Source organism: Scyliorhinus canicula, chromosome 29, assembly GCF_902713615.1.
Source record: "Scyliorhinus canicula chromosome 29, sScyCan1.1, whole genome shotgun sequence".
In the NCBI taxonomy this organism is placed as follows: domain Eukaryota; kingdom Metazoa; phylum Chordata; class Chondrichthyes; order Carcharhiniformes; family Scyliorhinidae; genus Scyliorhinus; species Scyliorhinus canicula.
The window spans coordinates 8,809,927-8,834,004 of NC_052174.1; the positions used below are offsets into that span (position 1 = coordinate 8,809,927).

The following is a 24,078-nucleotide window of genomic DNA, read 5'->3' on the forward strand; positions in this document are numbered from 1 at the left end:
CTCTCACTCTCTCACTCTCTCACTCACTCTCACTCTCTCACTCACTCTCACTCACTCACTCACTCTCACTCACTCACTCACTCTCACTCACTCTCACTCACTCTCTCACTCTCACTCTCTCACTCTCACACTCACTCTCACTCACTCACTCACTCTCACTCACTCTCTCACTCTCACTCTCTCACTCTCTCTCACTCTCTCACTCTCACACTCACACTCTCTTACTCACTCACTCACTCACTCTCGCTCTCACTCTCTCAGTCACTCTCTCTCACTCTCTCTCACTCAGTTCCTCTCACTCACTCTCACTCTCTCACTCTCTTACTCACTCATTCACTCTCACTCACTCTCTCTCTCTTACTCACTCATTCACTCTCACTCCCTCACTCTCATACTCACTCTCACTCTCTGTCACTCTCATACTCACTCTCTCACTCTCACTCACTCCCTCACTCTCACTCACTCCCTCACTCTCAAACTCACTCTCACTCTCTGTCACTCTCATACTCACTCTCTCACTCTCACTCTCATACTCATTCTCTCACTCTCACTCACTCACACTCTCTTTACTCACTCTCACTCTCTCCTGAATGGCCTCTTCCTGTTCCTGTATAACAGGTTCAAAGGGCCGAATGGCCGTCTCCAATTGCGCCAACTGTCTCCACCGTAACAAACCACGCTGATCTTTCGAGCTGTCAAAAAAAAAAACATCTGAAGTTCTTTCTCGGTCCAGGTGATTATCAACTTCCCGGATCCGGCGCAGAAGAGTGACATTGTTCAGCTTCGAGGCCCGAAGAACGAGGTGGAGAAGTGTGGCAAATTCCTTCAGAAAGTCATCGCTGATTTGGTAAGTAGTGCGGCGCTCCACCCTGAACTGACCCCTGTTGTGTATCGCTACATGTTTGATTTACACTCTTGGCCAGGGTTATACCATTGCGTATGGTTAAAAAAAAATACCCTCATCCTCCTTTTCCCCTGACCCTGCACACTACCACTCTCTCCCACAACATCCGCGCTCCCCACCAGTTGTAAAGAATCTACCCGAACAACGCAGAGTCCACTCCAGCGCTTCCCAACTGTCCCCATTTAAACATTAAAGACATTAACGTGACCCCAGACTTCCAACAAAATCAAAGCGCAAGGGGCTGGTTTAGCACACAGGGCTAAATCGCTGGCTTTGAAAGCAGACCCAGGCAGGCCAGCAGCACGGTTCAATTCCCGTACAGGCCTCCCGGAACAGGCGCCGGAATGTGGCGACTAGGGGCTTTTCACAGTAACTTAATTTGAAGCCGACTTGTGAGAATAAGCGATTTTCATTTCATTTCAATAAGGTAGCAGAAGTAATACATTGGATTGGATTGGATTTTGTTTATTGTCACGTGTACCAAGGTACAGTCAAAAGTATTTTTCTGCGAGCAGCTCAAACAGATCATTTCGTACATGAAAAGAAAATACATAATAGGGCAACACAGTGTAACTACATAAACACCGGCATCGGGTGAAGCATTCAGGGGTGTAGTGTTAATGAGGTCAGTCCATAAAAGGGTGGTTTAGGAGTCTGGTGACAGTGGGGAAGAAGCCGTTTTTGAATCTGTTCGTGCGTGTTCTCAGACTTCTGTATCTCCTGCCCGATGGAAGAAGTTGGAAGAGTGAGTAAGCCGGGTGGGAGGGATCTTTGATTATGCTGCCCGCTTTCCCCCGGCAGCGGGAGGTGTAGATGGAGTCAATGGATGGGAGGCAGGTTCGTGTGATGGACTTGGCTGTGTTCACAACTCTCTAAAGTTTCTTGCGGTCCTGGGCCGCGCAGTTGCCATACCAGGCTGTGATGCAGCCCGATAGGATGCTCTCTATGGTGCATCTGTAAAAGTTGGTAAGGGTTAATGTGGACATGCCGAATTTCCTTAGTTTCCTGAGGAAGTATAGGCGCTGTTGTGCTTTCTTGGTGGTAGCGTCGACGTGGGTGGACCAGGACAGATTTTTGGAGATCTACACCCCTAGGAATTTGAACTGCTAACCATCTCCACCTCGGATCCGTTGATGCTGACAGGGGTGTGTACAGTACTTTGCTTCCTGAAGTCAACGACCAGCTCTTTAGTTTTGCTGGCATTGAGGGATAGAATGTTGTCGCTGCACCACTCCACTAGGTTCTCTATCTCCCTCCTGTATTCTGACTCGCCATTATTCGAGATCCGGCCCAATATGGTTGTCGGCAAACTTGTAGATGGAGTTGGAACCAAATTTTGCCACGCAGTTGTGTTTGTATAGTAGGTGACTAAATATGCAGCCTTGCGGGGCCACGGTATTGAGGACTATTGTGGAGGAGGTGTTGTTGTTTATCCTCACTGACTGTGGTCTATGGGTCAGGAAGTCGAGGATCCGGTTGTGGAGGGAGGAGCCAAGTCCGAGGTTTTGGAGCTTTGTTACAAGCTTGGCATCACAAACAACATCCAGAGGACAACAGAAACACCTTTTAACAGAAGCACACCAGGTTTAGATTCACTATTTAAAACATTTATCATTCCGAATTCATCAACTGATCAGGAGATAGTCTTTTCATGGCAGAGAGATCAACAGTACACCTGCTCTGTCTGGCTTCAGCTCCCACACTGAAAACGAAACTAAAACACAGCCTGCAGCAAACAGCCTAAAACGAAAGTAAGAAGCTGACAGACAGCCCAGCTCCACCCACACTCTGACATCACTGATAAACACCCATTTCTTAAAGGTACATTTCTTAAACACCCATTTTTTAAAGGTACTCTCACATGACAATGACCTATAACCTTTATGTTGAATTTGGCTAGGATGAGTACAAAAGCCTTCATTCAGGTATGATTCATCAGAATTCCTGGGCACTTTAATCAAAACAAGGTTTATTCTAAGAATGTAGTTAACATATATGTAGAAACACAGCAAGAATTTTTTCTCAATTACAAACATAAAGTCAACACAACAGCTACAGTAATCTATGTATATAACACTTAATAAATCCTCCCCTTAGCTGTTCCAATTCAAAAACAAAATCCAAAAAAACAAAACCCCTTTCAAGGGCGTGGCCCAGCACACTGTAATCTCACTTGAACGGGACTGGTCCTTTCCCTGAGATTCTGGTCCAGTTTACAACCAGCAGATTCAAAACCCCTTCCGGAAAGCAACTCTTATCTTTAAAGTCACCGAGGCAGTTCGCCCCACCCAATGTGCTTTCAGTTCACTGAAACAGCTTTAAAATAAAAACGGGGGAACACTTTCTTGTCCTTCTGCAGTCCAAAGCAACAAACCGAAACTGAAATCAAAAGAAAACCTCTCTCACCTGACAGCCACAGCCCAGCCCCACCCACAAATGACATCACTGAAGCCGTGCGACACGTCACACGGTAAGAGACCAAACCTTTCTTAAAGTGACACTCGCATGACGATAAAAAATAGAATCCCCAATATTTTAGGAAAGGATATTTCGCTCCAGGGGTGTTTCCACGCACAAATAGGGATATGGTTATATTAAAACAAACTTTATTACTAACACAGGATTAAACTAACTTTAACATGATGAAAGATTGGAGCTTACAACTAGCAGGTGCACAATGCTGAACAATAAGAGGAAATACTTTGGTAACTTTGAACTGAGTTTCTCCTTTATCTCCAATCAAGCAGGCACGGTGACACAGTGGTGAGCACTGCTGCCTCACAGAACCAGGGACCCGGGTTCAATTCCGGCCTTGAGTGACTGTCTGGGTGGAGTTTGCACGTTCTCCCCCGTGTCTGCGTGGGTTTCCTCCGGGAGCTCCAGTTTCCTCCCACATTCCAAAGATGTGCAGATGAGGTAGATTGGCTAAATCTCCCCCCTTAGTGCGCAAAGATGTGCGGGTTAGGTAGCGTTACGGGGAAAGGGTGGTCTGAGGGCCATTGCGGACACGATGGGCCAAATGGCCTCCTTCTACACTGTAGGAATTCGATGTTCTAACAACCTATCTCAGGTTAAAACCCACTTTTACAGTTAGCAAACACAGGAATCCGGGATAGAGGGAGATGTCGTAGAGAAGCTGCTTTGAGAGAGAGGTCCTTCAGGAAACAGCCTGCAGATTATTGCTCGTGTCAAACTACTGTTTAACTTCCCAGCATTTGGCAAAAAAGCTCCCGTTCTGTTCACAGCAGAATCAAAACGGAAACTCAACACCCGACTGCTGCAGCCCCTGGCTCCTCCCAATAACTACATCATCTCTATCCCACTAACTGGGTTATGACCATCGTATTAAGGCTCAACGCAATGTCTCCAATTAATTACTCCCCAGGGAACCTTCTTTGTGGAACCAAAATTCCCTTCGCCCCAGTTGTGTAAACAATAGACATGGTTGGAATGAATGACAATCTTACTTTTACAACATTTTAATTACCTTTCTTTTAACTTTAAAAAAATGACTGCTGCTGATACATACACGCACTAACCCTGGCTTTTAACCATTGATGCACCAGCTGCATATTATACAATATACGATGTGAAATTCCGACATTTGTCACAGCTCACACTGGAGTACTTGTACAGCAACGCTCACCTTGTTATTAAAGGACACGGGCAGCAGGATGTGCAGCACTGATTTCTCATAACGATACCACAATGAAGGTACAATTATCAGCAAAGGCTGAATGGGCTGGGGGTGAGGTCTTTTGCCTTCAAAGCTCGACAGGTAATATAATAATACAGAAGCAAAATGCTGTGTGATGGGTCAGGGTTTAGAGAACCCCAACGTGTATCATGGAGTTCACCCGACCCACATCTTTTAATAGATTGTGGTTATGGGGAGCACACGGGCTTACCTTATCGGTGTGATGTAACAAAGGTTTATAGTGCTTTTAAAGTGAAACAGTGGGCAGGATTCTCCCAGCGGGGCGGGGGGTCCCGCCAGGTCGGACTGGCGTGAACCACTACGGTGTCAGCTTCCGCACCTTCAGGGGCTACGCCGGTGCCAGAGTGGTTTGCGCCCCGCCGGCCGGCGTGGAAGGCCTTTGACGCCATGCCAGCCAGGGCCGAAGGGACTCTGCTGGCCGGCGAGAGTCTGCGCATGCGCGGGAGCGTCAGTGGCTGCTGATGTCATCGGGGCGGGGGTTCACCTACGCGTCGGCCATCGCGGAGGCTCACACGGCTGACGCGTAGGAAAAGAGCGCCCCCACGGCACAGGCCCGCCCGCGGATCGGTGGGCCCCGATCGTGGGCCAGGCCATCGTGGGGCACCCCCCAGAGCTAGATCCCCCCCCCCCCCAGGACCCCGGTGCCCGCCCACGCCGCCAGGTCCCGCCGGTAAGGGACTTAGTCTGATCCATGCCGGCGGGACCAGCAAAACACCAGCGGGACTTCGGCCCATTGCGGGCCAGAGAATTCGAGCAGCCCCGGGGCCCATTGAGTCGCGCCGATCCCCGCCATTCTCCAAGGCGGGTGGCGCGATTCAAGCCTCGCTGACTTTTGGAGGGCTGGAGAATTCGGAGGACGGCGGGGGCGGGATTCACACCAACCCCGGCGATTCTCCGACCCGCCCAATGTTTATTTACGAAACCAGTTAACACGATATAAACACACAGTAAACATCTCAACAACTATCAACACCAATAAATCCCCAAAGAATACAGTACTCTATAGATAACCCTTAATAAATTGCCAAACAATATCCGGAAGACGAAAGACCCTTTTTAACACAGAGATCAGGTTTGAATTCACTACTGAGAACAGTCAGCACTTTGAAACCACCCAATTGACGCGCAGAACCCTCTGGCCCTCCCAGGAGTGTCTATCGCAAACGGCGTCATCGCCACGTTGCCTGGTGTTTAATTGTTTTGAACTGTCTTCTTTTTGTTCCCCCTGCTCCTTGCACTCCCCAGATCGAGAACAGCTACTCCGTCTCCACCCCCATCTTCAAGCAGTTCCACAAGAACATCATCGGCAGAGGAGGAGCCAACATCAAGAAGGTATGGACCTCGGGCGCAGCGGGGCCGCTGCCTTTTGCGCCGTTGCCGGGTGCTCACTGGGTGGCGCTCTTGCCTGCCCGTCTGAAGGCCGGGGGGCTCAGGTTCGAGATGGGGGAGGCTGTGGCGCAGTGGTATTGTCGGGCGAGACACCCAGGGTAATCCTCTGTGGACCTGGGTTTGAACCCCACCACGGCAGATGGTGAAATTTGATTTCAATAAGGACCTGGAATTAAATCTCCAAACGATGGCCATGAAACCAGCGCCGATTGTCGTAATCACTCAACTGGTTCGCTCGTGTCCTTTTGTGAAGGAAATCTGCTGTCCTCACCCAGTCTGGCCTACACGTGACGCCAGGCCCGTTGACAGCAGTGCGGTTGACTCTTAAATGCCCTCAAGGATGGGCAATAAATGTTGGCCTAGCCAAGCGATGCCCAAATCCCATGAACGAAAAATCAGGACGGCACGGTAGCACAGTGGTCAGCACTGTTGCTTCACTGCGCCAGGGTCCCAGGTGTGGTATTACAATTATGGACACGTGGTTTTTAAAACAAAACAATGTTTATTCCATGAACTCAAATTAACCTTTTAAATTAACATTGGGTCTCTTAACACCCCTTACATCAAAGATAACCCCGAAAATAATACAACACTATCCAATCCTGCAAACTGTTCCTTTACACATCCAAAAGACTTAACAAATCCTGCAAACAGAAGCACATTAGATTTATATTCAATACTGAGACCTTTTCACAATTCCGATTTCACCAAAGGATTAAGAGATAGTCCCTCATGGCAGAGATCCCCAGCAACGCAGCTCACAGCCACACCCAAGCTTTCTTCCAACTGAAACCAAAACTCCAGAGCCAACCTCAAAATGGCCGAACTGAGCTCAGCTCCACCCACTCTCTGACATCACTATTTTCTTAAAGGTACATTGCTCAAACGTCCATTTCTTAAAGGTACACTCACGTGACACCGCCCATCCCTTCGCTTCAAAGACGCCTGCACAGGTGACGTGAAGCCCTGTGACGTGGGCCGCAAGCGCTGGGGAGCACGTTGCCAGCGACCGGCAGCTCAGGTGGACGGGGAGGGAGCGAACAGAGGCGGAGAGAAGAGATGCCGCAGCCGGCAGGTCACGAGACGGCACCGGCAAAGAGAGAGCCAGGCTGCCAAACCGATCAGTGACCCGTTGGCGGACGCCCATCCTCTCCCGAGATAACGACCCCCTGAGCTTTTAGTTACGCACGTGCCCCTCCTACCCCCACCAACACCCTTTCAATCAGCTCCCCTCCACGCGGGAGCACAAGTGATGCCCCGTTAACGCCCCCCGTCAGCGCCCGAACGGTGTTGTGGAATCGCTTTCCCCACACGGACTGCAGCGGTTCGATAGGAGCGCCCACCATCACGCCCGCGCGACCAGCGGGGGGTGGGGGGGGAGGAGGGGGGGGGGGAATAAATGCTGAGCTCGGCAGCCGCACCCCCGTCCTGGGAACCAACCTTCCGTTTTACTTGCTGAAAAACCCTAGTTTGCTTCGTGACATCTCTCTCCCTGAGGGGCCCTGTGCCACCCATTGTAGAGCCCCTCCATCCACTCGTAACCCAGACCAGGAGTCGAACACGGGGACCCTTTTCATAACCAGGACGCCCCTGGTTCCTCACTGCCTTCGATCCACTCCCAGTACCGGCCTCCCCGAACAGGCGCCGGAATGTGGCGACTAGGGGCTTTTCACAGTAACGCCATTTGAAGCCTACTCGTGACGATAAGCGATTATTATTATTAAAGTCTTTTGCAGTGACAGAGAAGAGAAAAATAGAACCCGCTTTCCAGTGAATAAAGTGATAAAAGAATAACGATTAAAAAAATAACATTTGGCCCCTTGGAGGAGTTGTTTTGATGGGGTTTGAGGGGAAGCTGTGGGAGCACAGGAGGGGCGAGAGGGCTAGAAGAGGACACGTCGAAGGGCTGAGGCGGGGTGTTGAGGGACGGGCACTCGAGCGGACCGCGAATGGCAGCCCGGAGAAGTTGGGCCGAATGGCCTGTTTCTGCGATTGTTGGAGCTGATGGGGATGGGTGGGGGGGGGGGTGTCGCAGTGATGGGACCGGAGCAGTCTCAGTGTGGTGGAAGACACAACACTGGCTGGCATGGAGCCTCAGGGGGCACGTGGTGAGCTCGGTATTGCCTCCGTCCTTAAAACCTGTGGGTGATGCAAAAATTGGAAATGTGAGGGCGTTGGTGCAGAACCTCAATAGGCCAGGTGGGTGAAATAGACGGACAGGTGGGTGAAATGGGCAGACAGGGGGTGAAATGGGCAGACACAGTTGGGTGAAATGGGCGGACAGGTGAGTGAAATGGGCAGACACAGTTGGGTGAAATGGGCAGACACAGGTGGGTGAAATGGGCAGACACAGGTGGGTGAAATGGGCGGACAGGTGGGTGAAATGGGCAGACACAGGTGGGTGAAATGGGCAGACACAGGTGGGTGAAATGGGCAGACACAGGTGGGTGAAATGGACGGACAGTTGGGTGAAATGGACGGGCAGGTGGGTGAAATGGGCACAGGTGGGTGAAATGGGCAGACATGTGGGTGAAATGGGCAGACACAGGTGGGTGAAATGGGCAGACAGGTGGGTGAAATGGGCAGACACAGGTGGGTGAAATGGGCAGACAGGTGGGTGAAATGGGCGGACAGGTGGGTGAAATGGGCAGACATAGGTGGGTGAAATGGGCAGACAGGGGGCGAAATGGGCGGACAGGTGGGTGAAATGGGCGGACAGGTGGGTGAAATGGGCGGACAGGTGGGTGAAATGGGCAGACACAGGTGGGTGACATGGGCGGACAGGTGGGTGAAATGGGCGGACACAGGTGGGTGACATGGGCGGACAGGTGGGTGAAATGGGCGGACACAGGTGGGTGAAATGGGCGGACAGGTGAGTGAAATGGACGGATAGGTGGGTGAAATAGGCGGACAGGTGGGTGAAATGGGCAGACAGGTGGGTGAAATGGACGGACAGGTGGGTGAAATGGGCAGATGGGTGAAATGGACGGACAGGGGGTGAAATGGGCGGACAGGGGTTGAAATGGGCAGACGGGTGAAATGGGCAGACACAGGTGGGTGAAATGGGCGGACAGGTGAGTGAAATGGGCGGACAGGTGAGTGAAATGGACGGACAGGTGGGTGAAATGGGCAGACACAGGTGGGTGAAATGGGCGGACAGGTGAGTGAAATGGACGGACAGGTGGGTGAAATGGGCGGACAGGTGAGTGAAATGGGCGGACAGGTGAGTGAAATGGACGGACAGGTGGGTGAAATGGGCGGACAGGTGGGTGAAATGGGCGGACAGGTGAGTGAAATGGACGGACAGGTGGGTGAAATGGGCGGACACAGGTGAGTGAAATGGGCGGACAGGTGGGTGAAATGGACGGACAGGGGGTGAAATGGGCGGACAGGTGGGTGAAATGGACAGACGGGGTGAAATGGGCAGACGGGGTGAAATGGGCGGACAGGTGGGTGAAATGGGCAGACAGGGGGTGAAATGGGCGGACAGGTGGGTGAAATGGGCAGACAGGTGGGTGAAATGGGCAGACAGGTGGGTGAAATGGGCAGGCACAGTGAAATTTGCTTGCAAGTGGCAGATGAAGTTCAATACAGGAAGTGTGAAATGATTCATTTTGGTAGGAAGGACATGGAGAGGCACATAAAATATGGGAAAAAATTCTTCAAGGGGAACAAGCGCAGGGGGATCTGGGTGTACAGGTGCAGAGGGACCTGGGTGTACAGGCGCAGAGGGACCTGGGTGTACAGGTGCAGAGGGATCTGGGTGTACAGGTGCAGAGGGATCTGGGTGTACAGGAGCAGAGGGACCTGGGTGTACAGGTGCAGAGGGATCTGGGTGTACAGGTGCAGAGGGATCTGGGTGTAAAGCTGCAGAGGGATCTGGGTGTAGCATTTTACAAGATTGCGTCGGGGGGGGGGAGAAAGGCCGTTCTAGCCACCGTAGTCCACCCCGCCTGTGGGACACTACCGTCCCCCCTAGCCCAGTGAAGGTTGCCGTAGGTTCATTATTGCAATAATATACCTTGGGCGGAATTCTCCCAAAGGGAGACAAACAGCCGACGCCGGAGTGAAACCCGGAGTGTTTCACTCCGGCGTCGGAGGCCACTCCTCGCCCCCTATTCTCCCCCCCCCCCCCCCCCCCCTCCGGGGGACTAGGAATGGCGGAGCGTGAATTCCATGCGCCGGGCCTTGATGCTTGCGTCAAAGCGGTGCGCCGGGAATGACGTGGCCGGCGGCGCCGAAGTGACGTCAGCCGCACATGCGCAGGTTGGCCAGCGCCACCCCGCGCATGCGCGGTTGCCGTCTTCTCCTCCGCTGCCGCGTAAGACATGGCGGCTTGATCTTGCGGGGCGGCGGAGGGAAAAGAGTGCGTCTCTTAGAGACGCCGGCCCGACGATCGGCGGGCACCGATCGCGGGCCAGACATCTGCTGAGCACGCCCGTGGTGCTCGATCCGCCCCCCCCCCCCCCCCCCCCCCCCCACAGGCCCCACACTCACTGGTCGCTCGATGTTCACGCCGGCAGCGACCAGGTGTGGTTGGCGCCGGCGTGAATCGGTCGGGTTCGGCAGGCCGCTCGGCCCACCCGGGCCGGAGAATCGCCGGTCGCTGTGAGAAACGGCGAGCGCCGATTCTCCAAGCGGCCTGTCGCAAAACGAGACACGCCATTTTGGGGGGGCTGGGGTGGGAGAATCGCGGGGGGTGCCAGGGCGGCGTGGCGTGATTCGCCCGTCCCTCCCGCGATTCTCCCCCCCCGGCGTGGGGTGCGGAGATTCGCACCCCTTATTCGTTAAATATCTGAAAGATCAGCGCGGACGTTTCAAAGCGGCCGTTACACAAAGTGCAAAAATATTCAGGTTCTCTACATCCCTCGTGTTGTATACTCCGAGGTGCTTCATTATAGTCAAAGAAACATTATAGACGTTTCAAAATGGCCGTTACACATGGTGCCACGGTTCCCTCTCTACATCAAGTTCTCACTGTGTACACTCAGTGTGAGTTACCCCAGCACCATGAATAGATACGGGGACTTTGCCTTCATTAAGTCTGCCCGGGAGCCCACTCCACCTGTGAAGGGCTGTCATCTCCTTCAAACCTTTACTTCCAGCCCCAACTTCCAGTATCTAAGTACCCAGCGTCTACCGTGCGGGCAGCACGGTAGCATTGTGGTTAGCACTATTGCTTCACAGCTCCAGGTTCCCAAGTTCGATTCCCGGCTTGGGTCACTGTCTGTGCGCAGTCTGCACATCCTCCCAGTGTCTGCGTGGGTTTCCTCCGGGTGCTCTGGTTTCCTCCCACAAATCCCGAAAGACGTGCTTGTTGGGTGAATTGGACATTCTGAATTCTCCCTCTGTGTACCCGAACAGGCGCCGGAATGAAATGAAATGAAAATGAAAATGAAATGAAAATGGCTTATTGTCACGAGTAGGCTTCAAATGAAGTTACTGTGAAAAGCCCCTAGTCGCCACATTCCGGCGCCTGTCCGGGGAGGCTGGTACGGGAATCGAACCCGCGCTGCTGGCCTGCTTTAAAAGCCAGCGATTTAGCCCAGTGAGCTAAACCAATGACTAGGGGATTTTCACAGTAACTTCATTGCAGCGTTAATGTGAGCCTACTTGTGACAATAAAGATTATTAAAAGATTAATTAGATTGAACAGTGAACAGAGAAGGTTGTTTTTTTAAATTTTAGAGTACCCAATTCATTTTTTTCCAATTAAGGGGCAATTTAGCGCGGCCAATCCCAGCACATCTTTGGGTTGTGTGGGGGCCAAACCCACGCAGACACGGGGAGAATGTGCAAACTCCACACGGACAGTGACCCGGAGCCGGGATCGAACCTGGGACCTCGGCGCCGTGAGGCAGCAGTGCTAACCACTGCGCCACCGTGCTGCCCTAACAGAGAAGGTTTAGGCGTTGACTCAGTGGAGGTTTTCGAGAGGCTGAGGGGTTTTCAGGAGGGTAGGTGGAGAAAACAATATTCCTGCTGGTGAGTGGGTCAACGACAGAGATCACAGATTTGAAACTATTTGTCAAAGATCGCGAGGAGAAATGTTATTCACTCAGAGTTGTCTGGAACGTTTGACCTGAAATGGTAACGGAACCCGATCCCCTTACTAATTTTCAAAGGGAATCGAACAGGTACTTATTTTTTTTTATTTAAAAAAAATAAATTTAGAGTACCCAATTCATTTTTTCCAATTAAGGGGCAATTTAGCGTGGCCAATCCACCTATCCATCTTTGGGTTGTGGGGGTGAAACCCACGCAGACACGGGGGAGAATGTGCAAACTCCACACGGACAGTGACCCAGAGCCGGGATCGAACCTGGGACCTTAGCACCGTAAGGCAGCAGTGCTAACCACTGCGCCGCAGTGCTGCCCTACAAACAGGTACGAACAGGGGGCAGCACGGTAGCATTGTGGATAGCACAATGGCTTCACAGCTCCAGGGTCCCAGGTTCGGTTCCCGGCTTGGGTCACTTTCTGTGCGGAGTCTGCACGTCCTCCCCCGTGTGTGCGTGGGTTTCCTCCGGGTGCTCCGGTTTCCTCCCACAGTCCAAAGATGTGCAGGTTAGGGTGGATTGGCCGTGATAAATTACCCTTAGTGTCCAAAATTTCCCTTAGTGTTGGGTGGGGTTACTGGGTTATGGGGGTAGGGTGGAGGTGTGGGCTTGGGTAGGGTGCTCTTTCCAAGAGCTGGTGCAGACTCGATGGGCCAAATGGCCTCCTTCTGCACTGTAAATTCTATGATATGAGGAAAAGGAATATAACCAGAACATTGACTCAACCAGATGTGTGGGGTTAAGCCTGATCGCTCTTTCAGAAAGCCAGCGAAGGCGCAACTGGCTGCGAGACCTCCTCTTGTGCTGACTGTCCGTCTCTATAATCCTAATATTCCACATTTCTCTTTCCCATTATTCCCACTGCATGGCACATCGGTCAGGCAGCTCCTGATAAAACGGAAAAGCTTCAGTACCTCCTGTCCTCTCTCTGCCTTGCGACCGACTCTCCCCTGCTCTGCCCCACCAGAGCGAGGGTTCCTTGTACCTCAGCAATCATACCGTACAATCGGAGTGCAACTTGGCCTTTGTGGCAAGGGGGTGGGTTGCAGTATAAAATCGGGAGACTTGCTCCATCTTGTCATGCGAGTGCCCCTTTAAGAAAGGTTTTTGCCTTCCCACATGGCTTCTGTGATGTCATTTTTGTGGGTGGAGCTGAGCTGTGGCTCGGTGAGTTTCACTTTCGCTTTTGATTTTGACTGCTGTGGACAGAGAACAGAAGTTTTTTTGGCCTGTCTTCATTATCTTCATTTTAAAAGCTGTTGCCGGACAACTTGGGAACTTAAAAGAGATAATTGCATTCTGGAAGGAATTAAAATCTTCTGTGTTACAGCTTTATTCAAGTGAGAATACCGTGTGCTGGGCCACACCTTTGAAAAGTGGTTTCTGATTTTACTTGGATTTTTGTTATTGAATTGGAACAGTTAAGGGGGAATTCATTAAGGGTTATACATAGATTACTGCAGCTGTGTGGGGTCTTTATGTTTGCACCTTACCTCTGGTCTCCTTATTTAAGGAAGGATGTGCTTGTACTGGAAGCAAGTCAGCCAGGCTTGCCTCATGGGATGCCAAGGTTGCCTCATGAGGAAAGCTCGGGCCAATCCTCCTTGGAAGAATGAGAGGTGACCTTCACGGAACATTGAAAATTCTGGGGGGTGGCTCGGCAGTGTGAGAAGATGTTTCCAGCGATGGGGGAATCTGGAACGGGCCGGTAGATGTTTGAGACAAGGGGGGGTCTTCCATTTAAGACGGAGATGAGGAGGAATTTCTTCTCTCAGAGGGTTAGCATTTGGAATTCTTTCCCCCAGAGAGCAGAGGAGGCTGTGGGTCATTGACGATACTCAAGGCCGGGCCAGACAAACTTTTGATCAACAAGGGAGTCCAGTGCGTAAAATGTGCGGGAGGTCCAGCGAGCCATGTTCACATGTTTTGGACACAGGCCCGAAGCATCGGGGATTTTGGCAGGGGTTTGCGGACATCATGTCCACGGTGTTAAAAACAAGGGTGGCACCGAGTCCAGAGGTGGCGATTTTCGGGGTGTCGGAAGACCCGGGAATCCAGGAGGAGAAAGAGGCCGACGTTTTGGCCTTTGCTTCCCTGGTAGCCCGGAGACGGATACTGTTGGCTTGGAGGGACTCAAAGCCCCCGAAGTCGGAGACCTGGCTGTCGGACATGGCTAGCTTTCTCTGCCTGGAGAAAATCAAGTTCGCCTTGAGGGGGTCAGTGTTAGGGTTCGCCCGGAGGTGGCAACCGTTCGTCGACTTCTTTGCGGAAAATTAATCGTCAGCGGAGGGGGGTGGGTGGGAGGGGGGTAGATTAATGTAGAATAGGGGGTTAAATAGGCGGGACCTGTTAGGAAGGGAGTTGGCATTATGTTTGTAGTTTAGGGCAGCACGGTGGCTCAGTAGGTTAGCACTGCAGTCTCACAGCGCTGAGGTCCCAGGTTCGATCCCGGCTCTGGGTCACTGTCCGTGTGGAGTTTGCACATTCTCCCCGTGTTTGCGTGGGTTTCTCCCCCACAACCCAAAGATGTGCAGAGTAGGTGGATTGAACATGCAAAATTGCCTCTTAATTGGAAAATATTAATTGGGTACTCTAAAATTTATTTTTAAAAAAATAAAAAAAAATGTTTGTAGTTCCATGTACACTGTTTATATTGTTGTTATTACAACGCCAAAAAATACCTCAGTAAAATTGTTTATTAAAAAAAACAAGGGAGTCCAGCTTTATATGCAGCTGGCAAGGAAGTAGAGTTAAGGCCCCGATCAGATTTACCATGATCTCATTGAAGGGTAGAGCAGGCTTGAAGGCCTACATTTTTCTATTTATTCGTTCGCAGGATGTGGCCACGCTGCCTCAGGCGGCCATTATTGGCCTTGAGAAGGTGGCGGTGAGCGACCTTCTTGAACCGTTGACCCCCCCCCCCCCCCCCTCCACAGTGCCGTTAGGGAGGGTACGCCAAGCCCACCGACTCCCTCTGACTTATGCTCTCTGCTCTTCCTCGCCAGATCCGTGAAGAAACGAACACAAAGATCGACCTGCCGACCGAAAACAGCAACTCGGAAGTGATCCTCATCACCGGGAAGAAGGCAAACTGCGAGGCCGCCCGGGATCGGATCCTGTCCATTCAACGTGAACTGGTACATCGCCTCAGGGCGGCCCCCGCCCGCTCTCTGAGCCCCCCCCTCCCACTCCCCTCCCCCAACTCGTCTTCACTCGCCCTCTTCACATGAGTTTTGCAGGGGAGCATCAGATATGCATTTGGGAACCACTGTGGTGGTGGGTGGTGGGGGGGGGGGGGGGGGGGGGGGGGGGTTACGAGACGTGAGGCCAAAAGGCCCACAGGAAGGTTTGCAAACAGCAGGCAGCGAGCTGGGACAGCTTCGGTTGGCAGAGTGGGTCCAGCAAGCTCTCGCTCTGCCCCCCCCCCCCCCCCATTGGTGCAGCGGAGGGAAGGCGAAGGTCATAGTTGGGAGGGTCGACAGCGCCTGGGAAGGAACATCAAAGGCCAGTGCGGGTGTTAAGGATGAGAGGATGAGGGTGGGGGAAGATGGTATTAAGATATGGAACAGCCCCGATCGAATTGGATGGGGAACCAGGCTGTAAGAGTCTGAATAAGCTCCTCCTGTATGTGTGTGTAGGAATATTGTCCTCCCAGACAGGGGATGTGTCTGGGAAGAGCTAAGAGGAATACATTATTAGTGGGATACAGTACTGGTGGGGACGGGTCTGTCACTATAACACTAGGGTACAGTACTGGTGGGGATCGGTCTGTCACTGTATAACACTGGGGTACAGTACTGGTGGGGACGGGTCTGTCACTGTATAACACTGGGGTACTGGTGGGGATGGGTCTGTCACTGTATAACACTGGGGTACAGTACTGGTGGGGACGGGTCTGTCACTGTATAACACTGGGGTACAGTACTGGTGGGGACGGGTCTGTCACTGTATAACACTGGGGCACAGTACTGGTGGGGACGGGTCTGTCGCTGTATAACACTGGGGTACAGTACTGGTGGGGACGGGTCTGTCACTGTATAACACTGGGGTACAGTACTGGTGGGGACGGGTCTGTCACTGTATAACACTGGAGTACAGTACTGGTGGGGACAGGTCTGTCACTGTACAACACTGGGGTACAGAACTGGTGGGGACGGGTCTGTCACTGTATAACACTGGGGTACAGTACTGGTGGGGATGGGTCTGTCACTGTATAACACTGGGGTACAGTACTGGTGGGGACGGGTCTGTCACTGTATAACACTGGGGTACAGTACTGGTGGGGATGGGTCTGTCACTGTATAACACTGGGGTACAGTACTGGTGGGGACGGGTCTGTCACTGTATAACACTGGGGTACAGTACTGGTGGGGACGGGTCTGTCACTATAACACTGGGGTACAGTACTGGTGGGGACGGGGCTGTCACTGTATAACACTGGGGTACAGTACTGGTGGGGATGGGTCTGTCACTGTATAACACTGGGGTACAGTACTGGTGGGGACGGGTCTGTCATTGTATAACACTGAGGTACAGTACTGGTGGGGACGGGTCTGTCACTGTATAACACTGGGGTACAGTACTGGTGGGGACGGGTCTGTCACTGTATAACACTGGGGTACAGTACTGGTGGGGACGGGTCTGTCACTGTATAACACTGGGGTACAGTATGGGTGGGGATGGGTCTGTCACTGTATAACACTGGGGTACAGTACTGGTGGGGACGGGTCTGTCACTATAACACTGGGGTACAGTACTGGTGGGGATGGGTCTGTCACTATATAACACTGGGGGACAGTACTGGTGGGGACGGGTCTGTCACTGTATAACACTGGGGTACAGTACTGGTGGGGATGGGTCTGTCACTGTATAACACTGGGGTACAGTACTGGTGGGGATGGGTCTGTCACTGTATAACACTGGGGTACAGTACTGGTGGGGACGGGTCTGTCGCTGTATAACACTGGGGTACAGTACTGGTGGGGACGGGTCTGTCACTGTATAACACTGGGGTACAGTACTGGTGGGGATGGGTCTGTCACTGTATAACACTGGGGTACAGTACTGGTGGGGACGGGTCTGTCACTGTATAACACTGGGGTACAGTACTGGTGGGGATGGGTCTGTCACTATATAACACTGGGGGACAGTACTGGTGGGGACTGGTCTGTCACTGTATAACGCTGGGGTACAGTACGGGTGGGGATGGGTCTGTCAGTGTATAACACTGGGGTATAGTACTGGTGGGGACGGGTCTGTCACTGTATAACACTGGGGTACAGTACTGGTGGGGACGGGTCTGTCACTGTATAACACTGGGGTACAGTACTGGTGGGGATGGGTCTGTCGCTGTATAACACTGGGTACAGTACTGGTGGGGACGGGTCTGTCACTGTATAACACTGGGGTACAGTACTGGTGGGGATGGGTCTGTCACTGTATAACACTGGGGTACAGTACTGGTGGGGATGGGTCTGTCACTGTATAACACTGGGGTACAGTACTGGTGGGACGGGTCTGTCACTGCATAACACTGGGGTACAGTACTGGTGGGGATGGGTCTGTCGCTGTATAACACTGGGGTACAGTACTGGTGGGGACGGGTCTGTCACTGTATAACACTGGGGTACAGTACTGGTGGGGATGGGTCTGTCACTATATAACACTGGGGGACAGTACTGGTGGGGACTGGTCTGTCACTGTATAACGCTGGGGTACAGTACGGGTGGGGATGGGTCTGTCAGTGTATAACACTGGGGTATAGTACTGGTGGGGACGGGTCTGTCACTGTATAACACTGGGGTACAGTACTGGTGGGGACGGGTCTGTCACTGTATAACACTGGGGTACAGTACTGGTGGGGATGGGTCTGTCACTGTATAACACTGGGGTACAGTACTGGTGGGGATGGGTCTGTCGCTGTATAACACTGGGTACAGTACTGGTGGGGACGGGTCTGTCACTGTATAACACTGGGGTACAGTACTGGTGGGGATGGTCTGTCACTGTATAACACTGGGGTACAGTACTGGTGGGGACGGGTCTGTCACTGCATAACACTGGGGTACAGTACTGGTGGGGATGGGTCTGTCGCTGTATAACACTGGGGTACAGTACTGGTGGGGACGGGTCTGTCACTGTATAACACTGGGGTACAGTACTGGTGGGGACGGGTCTGTCACTGTACAACACTGGAGTACAGTACTGGTGGGGACGGGTCTGTCACTGTATAACACTGGGGTACAGTACTGGTGGGGACGGGTCTGTCACTGTATAACACTGGGGTACAGTACTGGTGGGGACGGGTCTGTCGCTGTATAACACTGGGGTACAGTACTGGTGGGGATGGGTCTGTCACTGTATAACACTGGGGTACAGTACTGGTGGGGGATGGTCTGTCACTGTATAACACCGGGGTACAGTACTGGTGGGGACGGGTCTGTCACTGTATAACACTGGGGTACAGTACTGGTGGGGATGGGCCTGTCACTGTATAACACTGGGGTACAGTACTGGTGGGGACGGGTCTGTCACTGTATAACACTGGGGTACAGTACTGGTGGGGACAGGTCTGTCACTGTATAACACTGGGGTACAGTACTGGTGGGGATGGGTCTGTTACTGTATAACACTGGGGTACAGTACTGGTGGGGACGGGTCTGTCACTGTATAACACTGGGGTACAGTACTGGTGGGGATGGATCTGTCACTGTATAACACTGGGGTACAGTACTGGTGGGGACGGGTCTGTCACTGTATAGCACTGGGGTACAGTACTGGTGGGGGCGGGTCTGTCACTGTATAACACTGGGGTACAGTACTGGTGGGGCTGGGTCTGTCACTGTATAACACTGGGGTACAGTACTGGTGGGGACGGGTCTGTCACTGTATAACACTGGGGTACAGTACTGGTGGGGACGGGTCTGTCGCTGTATAACACTGGGGTACAGTACTGGTGGGGACGGGTCTGTCGCTGTATAACACTGGGGTACAGTACTGGTGGGGCTGGGTCTGTCACTATATTACACTGGGGTACAGTACTGGTGGGGACGGGTCTGTCGCTGTATAACACTGGGGTACAGTACTGGTGGGGACGGGTCTGTCGCTGTATAACACTGGGTACAGTACTGGTGGGGACGGGTCTGTCACTGTATAACACTGGGGTACAGTACTGGTGGGGATGGTCTGTCACTGTATAACACTGGGGTACAGTACTGGTGGGGACGGGTCTGTCACTGCATAACACTGGGGTACAGTACTGGTGGGGATGGGTCTGTCGCTGTATAACACTGGGGTACAGTACTGGTGGGGACGGGTCTGTCACTGTATAACACTGGGGTACAGTACTGGTGGGGACGGGTCTGTCACTGTACAACACTGGAGTACAGTACTGGTGGGGACGGGTCTGTCACTGTATAACACTGGGGTACAGTACTGGTGGGGACGGGTCTGTCACTGTATAACACTGGGGTACAGTACTGGTGGGGACGGGTCTGTCGCTGTATAACACTGGGGTACAGTACTGGTGGGGATGGGTCTGTCACTGTATAACACTGGGGTACAGTACTGGTGGGGGATGGTCTGTCACTGTATAACACCGGGGTACAGTACTGGTGGGGACGGGTCTGTCACTGTATAACACTGGGGTACAGTACTGGTGGGGATGGGCCTGTCACTGTATAACACTGGGGTACAGTACTGGTGGGGATGGGTCTGTTACTGTATAACACTGGGGTACAGTACTGGTGGGGATGGGTCTGTCACTGTATAACACTGGGGTACAGTACTGGTGGGGACGGGTCTGTCACTGTATAACACTGGGGTACAGTACTGGTGGGGATGGGTCTGTTACTGTATAACACTGGGGTACAGTACTGGTGGGGACGGGTCTGTCACTGTATAACACTGGGGTACAGTACTGGTGGGGATGGATCTGTCACTGTATAACACTGGGGTACAGTACTGGTGGGGACGGGTCTGTCACTGTATAACACTGGGGTACAGTACTGGTGGGGACGGGTCTGTCACTGTATAACACTGGGGTACAGTACTGGTGGGGACGGGTCTGTCACTGTATAACACTGGGGTACAGTACTGGTGGGGCTGGGTCTGTCACTGTATAACACTGGGGTACAGTACTGGTGGGGACGGGTCTGTCACTGTATAACACTGGGGTACAGTATGGGTGGGGATGGGTCTGTCACTGTATAGCACTGGGGTACAGTACTGGTGGGGGCGGGTCTGTCACTGTATAACACTGGGGTACAGTACTGGTGGGGCTGGGTCTGTCACTGTATAACACTGGGGTACAGTACTGGTGGGGACGGGTCTGTCTCTGTATAACACTGGGGTACAGTACTGGTGGGGACGGGTCTGTCACTGTATAACACTGGGGTACAGTACTGGTGGGGATGGGTCTGTCACTGTATAACACTGGGGTACAGTACTGGTGGGGACGGGTCTGTCGCTGTATAACACTGGGGTACAGTACTGGTGGGGACGGGTCTGTCGCTGTATAACACTGGGGTACAGTACTGGTGGGGCTGGGTCTGTCACTGTATAACACTGGGGTACTGGTGGGGACAGGTCAGTCACTGTATAACACTGGGGTACAGTACTGGTGGGGCTGGGTCTGTCACTGTATAACACTGGGGTACAGTACTGGTGGGGACAGGTCTGTCACTGTATAACACTGGGGTACAGTACTGATGGGGACAGGTCTGTCACTGTATAACACTGGGGTACAGTACTGGTGGGGCTGGGTCTGTCACTGTATAACACTGGGGTACAGTACTGGTGGGGCTGGGTCTGTCACTGTATAACGCTGGGGTACAGTACTGGTGGGGACGGGTCTGTCACTGTATAACACTGGGGTACAGTACTGGTGGGGACGCGTCTGTCACTGTATAACACTGGGGTACAGTACTGGTGGGGATGGGTCTGTCACTGTATAACACTGGGGTACAGTACTGGTGGGGCTGGGTCTGTCACTGTATAACACTGGGGTACAGTACTGGTGGGGCGTGTCTTTTTGTGGTGCTATAATCTCTAAGACGAGCAATTTGATTAGTTTGCGTCAAAGGAACATGAATTATATATTTGACGAGTTTATTACTAATTCAACGTCTGAACTATTTAACGTGGGTATGAAATTGCAGCTCACTGGCTCTGCTGACCACAAATCAAGTCGGCACAGGCTTGGAGGGCCGAAGGGCCTGTCCCTGTGTTGTACTTTTCTTTGTTCTTTGTAAATCTTGCGGGGACTACAAAGGAAGCAAAATCTGATTCTGCGCAAGCGTTGGTCGAGCTCAACGCTCTGCTTGCGTCCGCTCTGAGAATGGGAGATAGTCGCCTTGAACTCCTTCAGGCACAGAGCTTCAAAATGAGCTTGAAAGTAACAAACTGGAGGCGGGTTAAGCATTGCGAGTGAGAGATTGAATAGTGCGCTGCTGGCCAAGTCGCCCTCACATCCAGTTTTGATGTCAGCCGGCACTTCAGACGGGTGCCTCCGCTTGACGAAGAAGTGGACTTTGAACAGGTGGCGATGGATGTGAATTGGCCGAGGGAAGTCTGGGCTCTGGTATTGCAATGTGTATTGACTGGTAAAGCTCGGCCAGCCTATTGAGCCTTGTCCACCGAGCAAAAGATTGCGGTATGAAGACACGAGAGAGTGGCAGCTCGTTCCTGAAGCGTATCGACAGCACTTTCCAAGTTATGTTGAGTCGGAAACATTAGGGGCGCAATTCTCCGCTCCCCTCGTGGCGTGGCAGAATCGTGGATCGTGGGAGGGCCTTCTGACATTTTTTACGCCCCCCTGGCTCCCCCAGCGATTCTCCCCCCCCCCCCCCCCCCCCGGCTCGGAAAAATCGGCGCTCGCCGTTTTTTACGGTGAACGCCGATTCTCCGTCCGAGCCCGATGGGCCGAGCGGTCGGCCCTTCACGCCCGTTTCACCACGGCAGCAACCACACCTGGTCGCTGCATTCGTGAAACGGGCGCCAGATGCCCGTTTGGGGCATCTAGGGGCCCGATTTGGACGGGAGCACCGCGACTGTGCTCGGGAGGGGACAGGCCCGCGATCGGTGCCCATCGATCGTCGGGCCAGCGTCCAAAACGGACGCGCTCTTTCCCCTCCGCCGCCCGGCAAGCTCAAGCCGCCACGTCTTGCCGGGCGGCGGTGGAGAAAGACGGCACCGCGCACGCGCGGGTTCGTGCCGTCTGCGCGCCGATGTCATCCGCGCGTGCGCGGGTTGGAACCGGCAACCCGCGCATGCGCGGATCACAACAGAAAAGCGCCGTTTCCGCGTCATTTCCGGCGCGACGAGGTCGCGGCCGGGAACGACGAGGGCCCGTTCCTAGCCCCCCCGGGTGGGGGTGAATTAGGTGCGGCGAGCGGGCCCCGAGGCTGTCGTGAACCTCGGCCGATTTCACGACGGCCATCCCGATTTTTATCGGGAGCGGACAATACCGCCCTAGGGATCTTCAAGTGGCTATTGGATAGGTACATGGATGACGGTAGAATGATGGGGTGTGGATTCATTTGTTCTTAATCTAGGACAAAAGTTCGGCACAACATCGTGGGCCGAAGGGCCTGTTCTGTGCTGTATTTTTCTATGTTCTATAGGAAAGCAGGTGGGCCAGAGTTGCGTTGAATTTGCCAGAGAGAAAGACAGCCTCATTGACAGGTGGTGTGACTATCAGGAAAGGGCGGCACGGTGGTTAGCTCTGCTGCCTCCCAACGCCAGGGACCCGGGTTCGATTCCAGCCTCGGGTGACTGTGCGGAGTCTGCACGTCCTCACCCCCGTGTCTGCGTGGGTTTCCTCCGGGTGCTCCGGTTTCCTCCCACCGTCCAGAGATGTGCCGGTTTGAAGGAGTTACGGGGATGGGGGCAGGCGAGTGGGCCTAGGTAGGGTGTTCTTTCAGAGGGCCGGTGCGGACTCGACGGGCCGAATGGCCTCCTTCTGCACTGTAGGGATTCTATGGAAATAAATTCGAGACTTAAAAAAAGCGTAATGGGGGTGTTGCGCGTGGAGGAATCTCCCTGATAACTCGGTTACTTATATATAATAGGCCACTGGAGCAGCTGTGGTGGCTGATGCGAATGTCCTGAGTCCTGGAGATACACTCTTCGGGGGACAGTGTGATGCGCGAGACAGAAGCCCCATTGAAGAGTTCAGCTCACCTGGAAAACAACAAAGAAAATGACAGCACAGGAACAGGCCCTTCGGCCCTCCCAGCCTGCGCCGATCCAGATCCTTTATCTAAACCTGTCTCCTATTTTCCAAGGTCTACTTCCCTCTGTTGCCGCCCGTTCATATACCCGTCTAGATGCTTCTTAAATGATGCTATCATGCCCGCCTCTACCACCTCCGCTGGTAAAGCGTTCCAGGCACCCACCACCCTCTGCGTAAAAAACTTTCCACGCACATCTCCCTTAAACTTTCCCCCTCTCACCTTGAAATCGTGACCCCTTGTCACTGACACCCCCACTCTTGGGAAAAGCTTGTTGCTATCCACCCTGTCCATACCTCTCATAGTTTTGTAGACCTCAATCAGGTCCCCCCCTCAACCTCCGTCTTTCCAAAGAAAACAATCCTAATCTACTCAACCTTTCTTCATAGCTAGCACCCTCCATACCAGGCAACATCCTGGTGAACCCCCTCTGCACCCTCTCCAAAGCATCCACATCCTTCTGGTAATGTGGCGATCAGAACTGCACACAGTATTCCAAATGTGGCCTAACCAAAGTCCTGTACAACTGGTTTGGATCAGTAATTGGCTAGCTGAAAGAAGACAGAGGGTGGTGGTTGATGGCAAATGTTCATCCTGGAGTTCAGTTACTAGTGGTGTACCGCAAGGATCTGTTTTGGGGCCTCTGCTGTTTGTCATTTTTATAAATGACCTGGAAGAGGGTGTAGAAGGATGGGTTAGTAAATTTGCAGATGACACGAAGGTCGGTGGAGTTGTGGATATTGCTGAAGGATGTTATAGGATACAGAGGGACATAGA

The 24,078-nt window shown here is 52.8% G+C and overlaps 1 protein-coding gene across 1 annotated transcript in view; it reads left to right on the top strand.

Annotated features, from left to right (window-relative positions):
• LOC119958298 (vigilin-like) overlaps positions 1-24,078 on the top strand; it is a 71,920-nt gene that overhangs the window by 36,703 nt on the left and 11,139 nt on the right. The window contains exons 10-12 of the mRNA XM_038786732.1: positions 734-847; positions 5,868-5,954; positions 15,076-15,207. Of these exons, the coding sequence (XP_038642660.1) occupies positions 734-847; positions 5,868-5,954; positions 15,076-15,207 (333 nt within the window). The remainder of the gene's footprint in view (positions 1-733; positions 848-5,867; positions 5,955-15,075; positions 15,208-24,078) is intronic.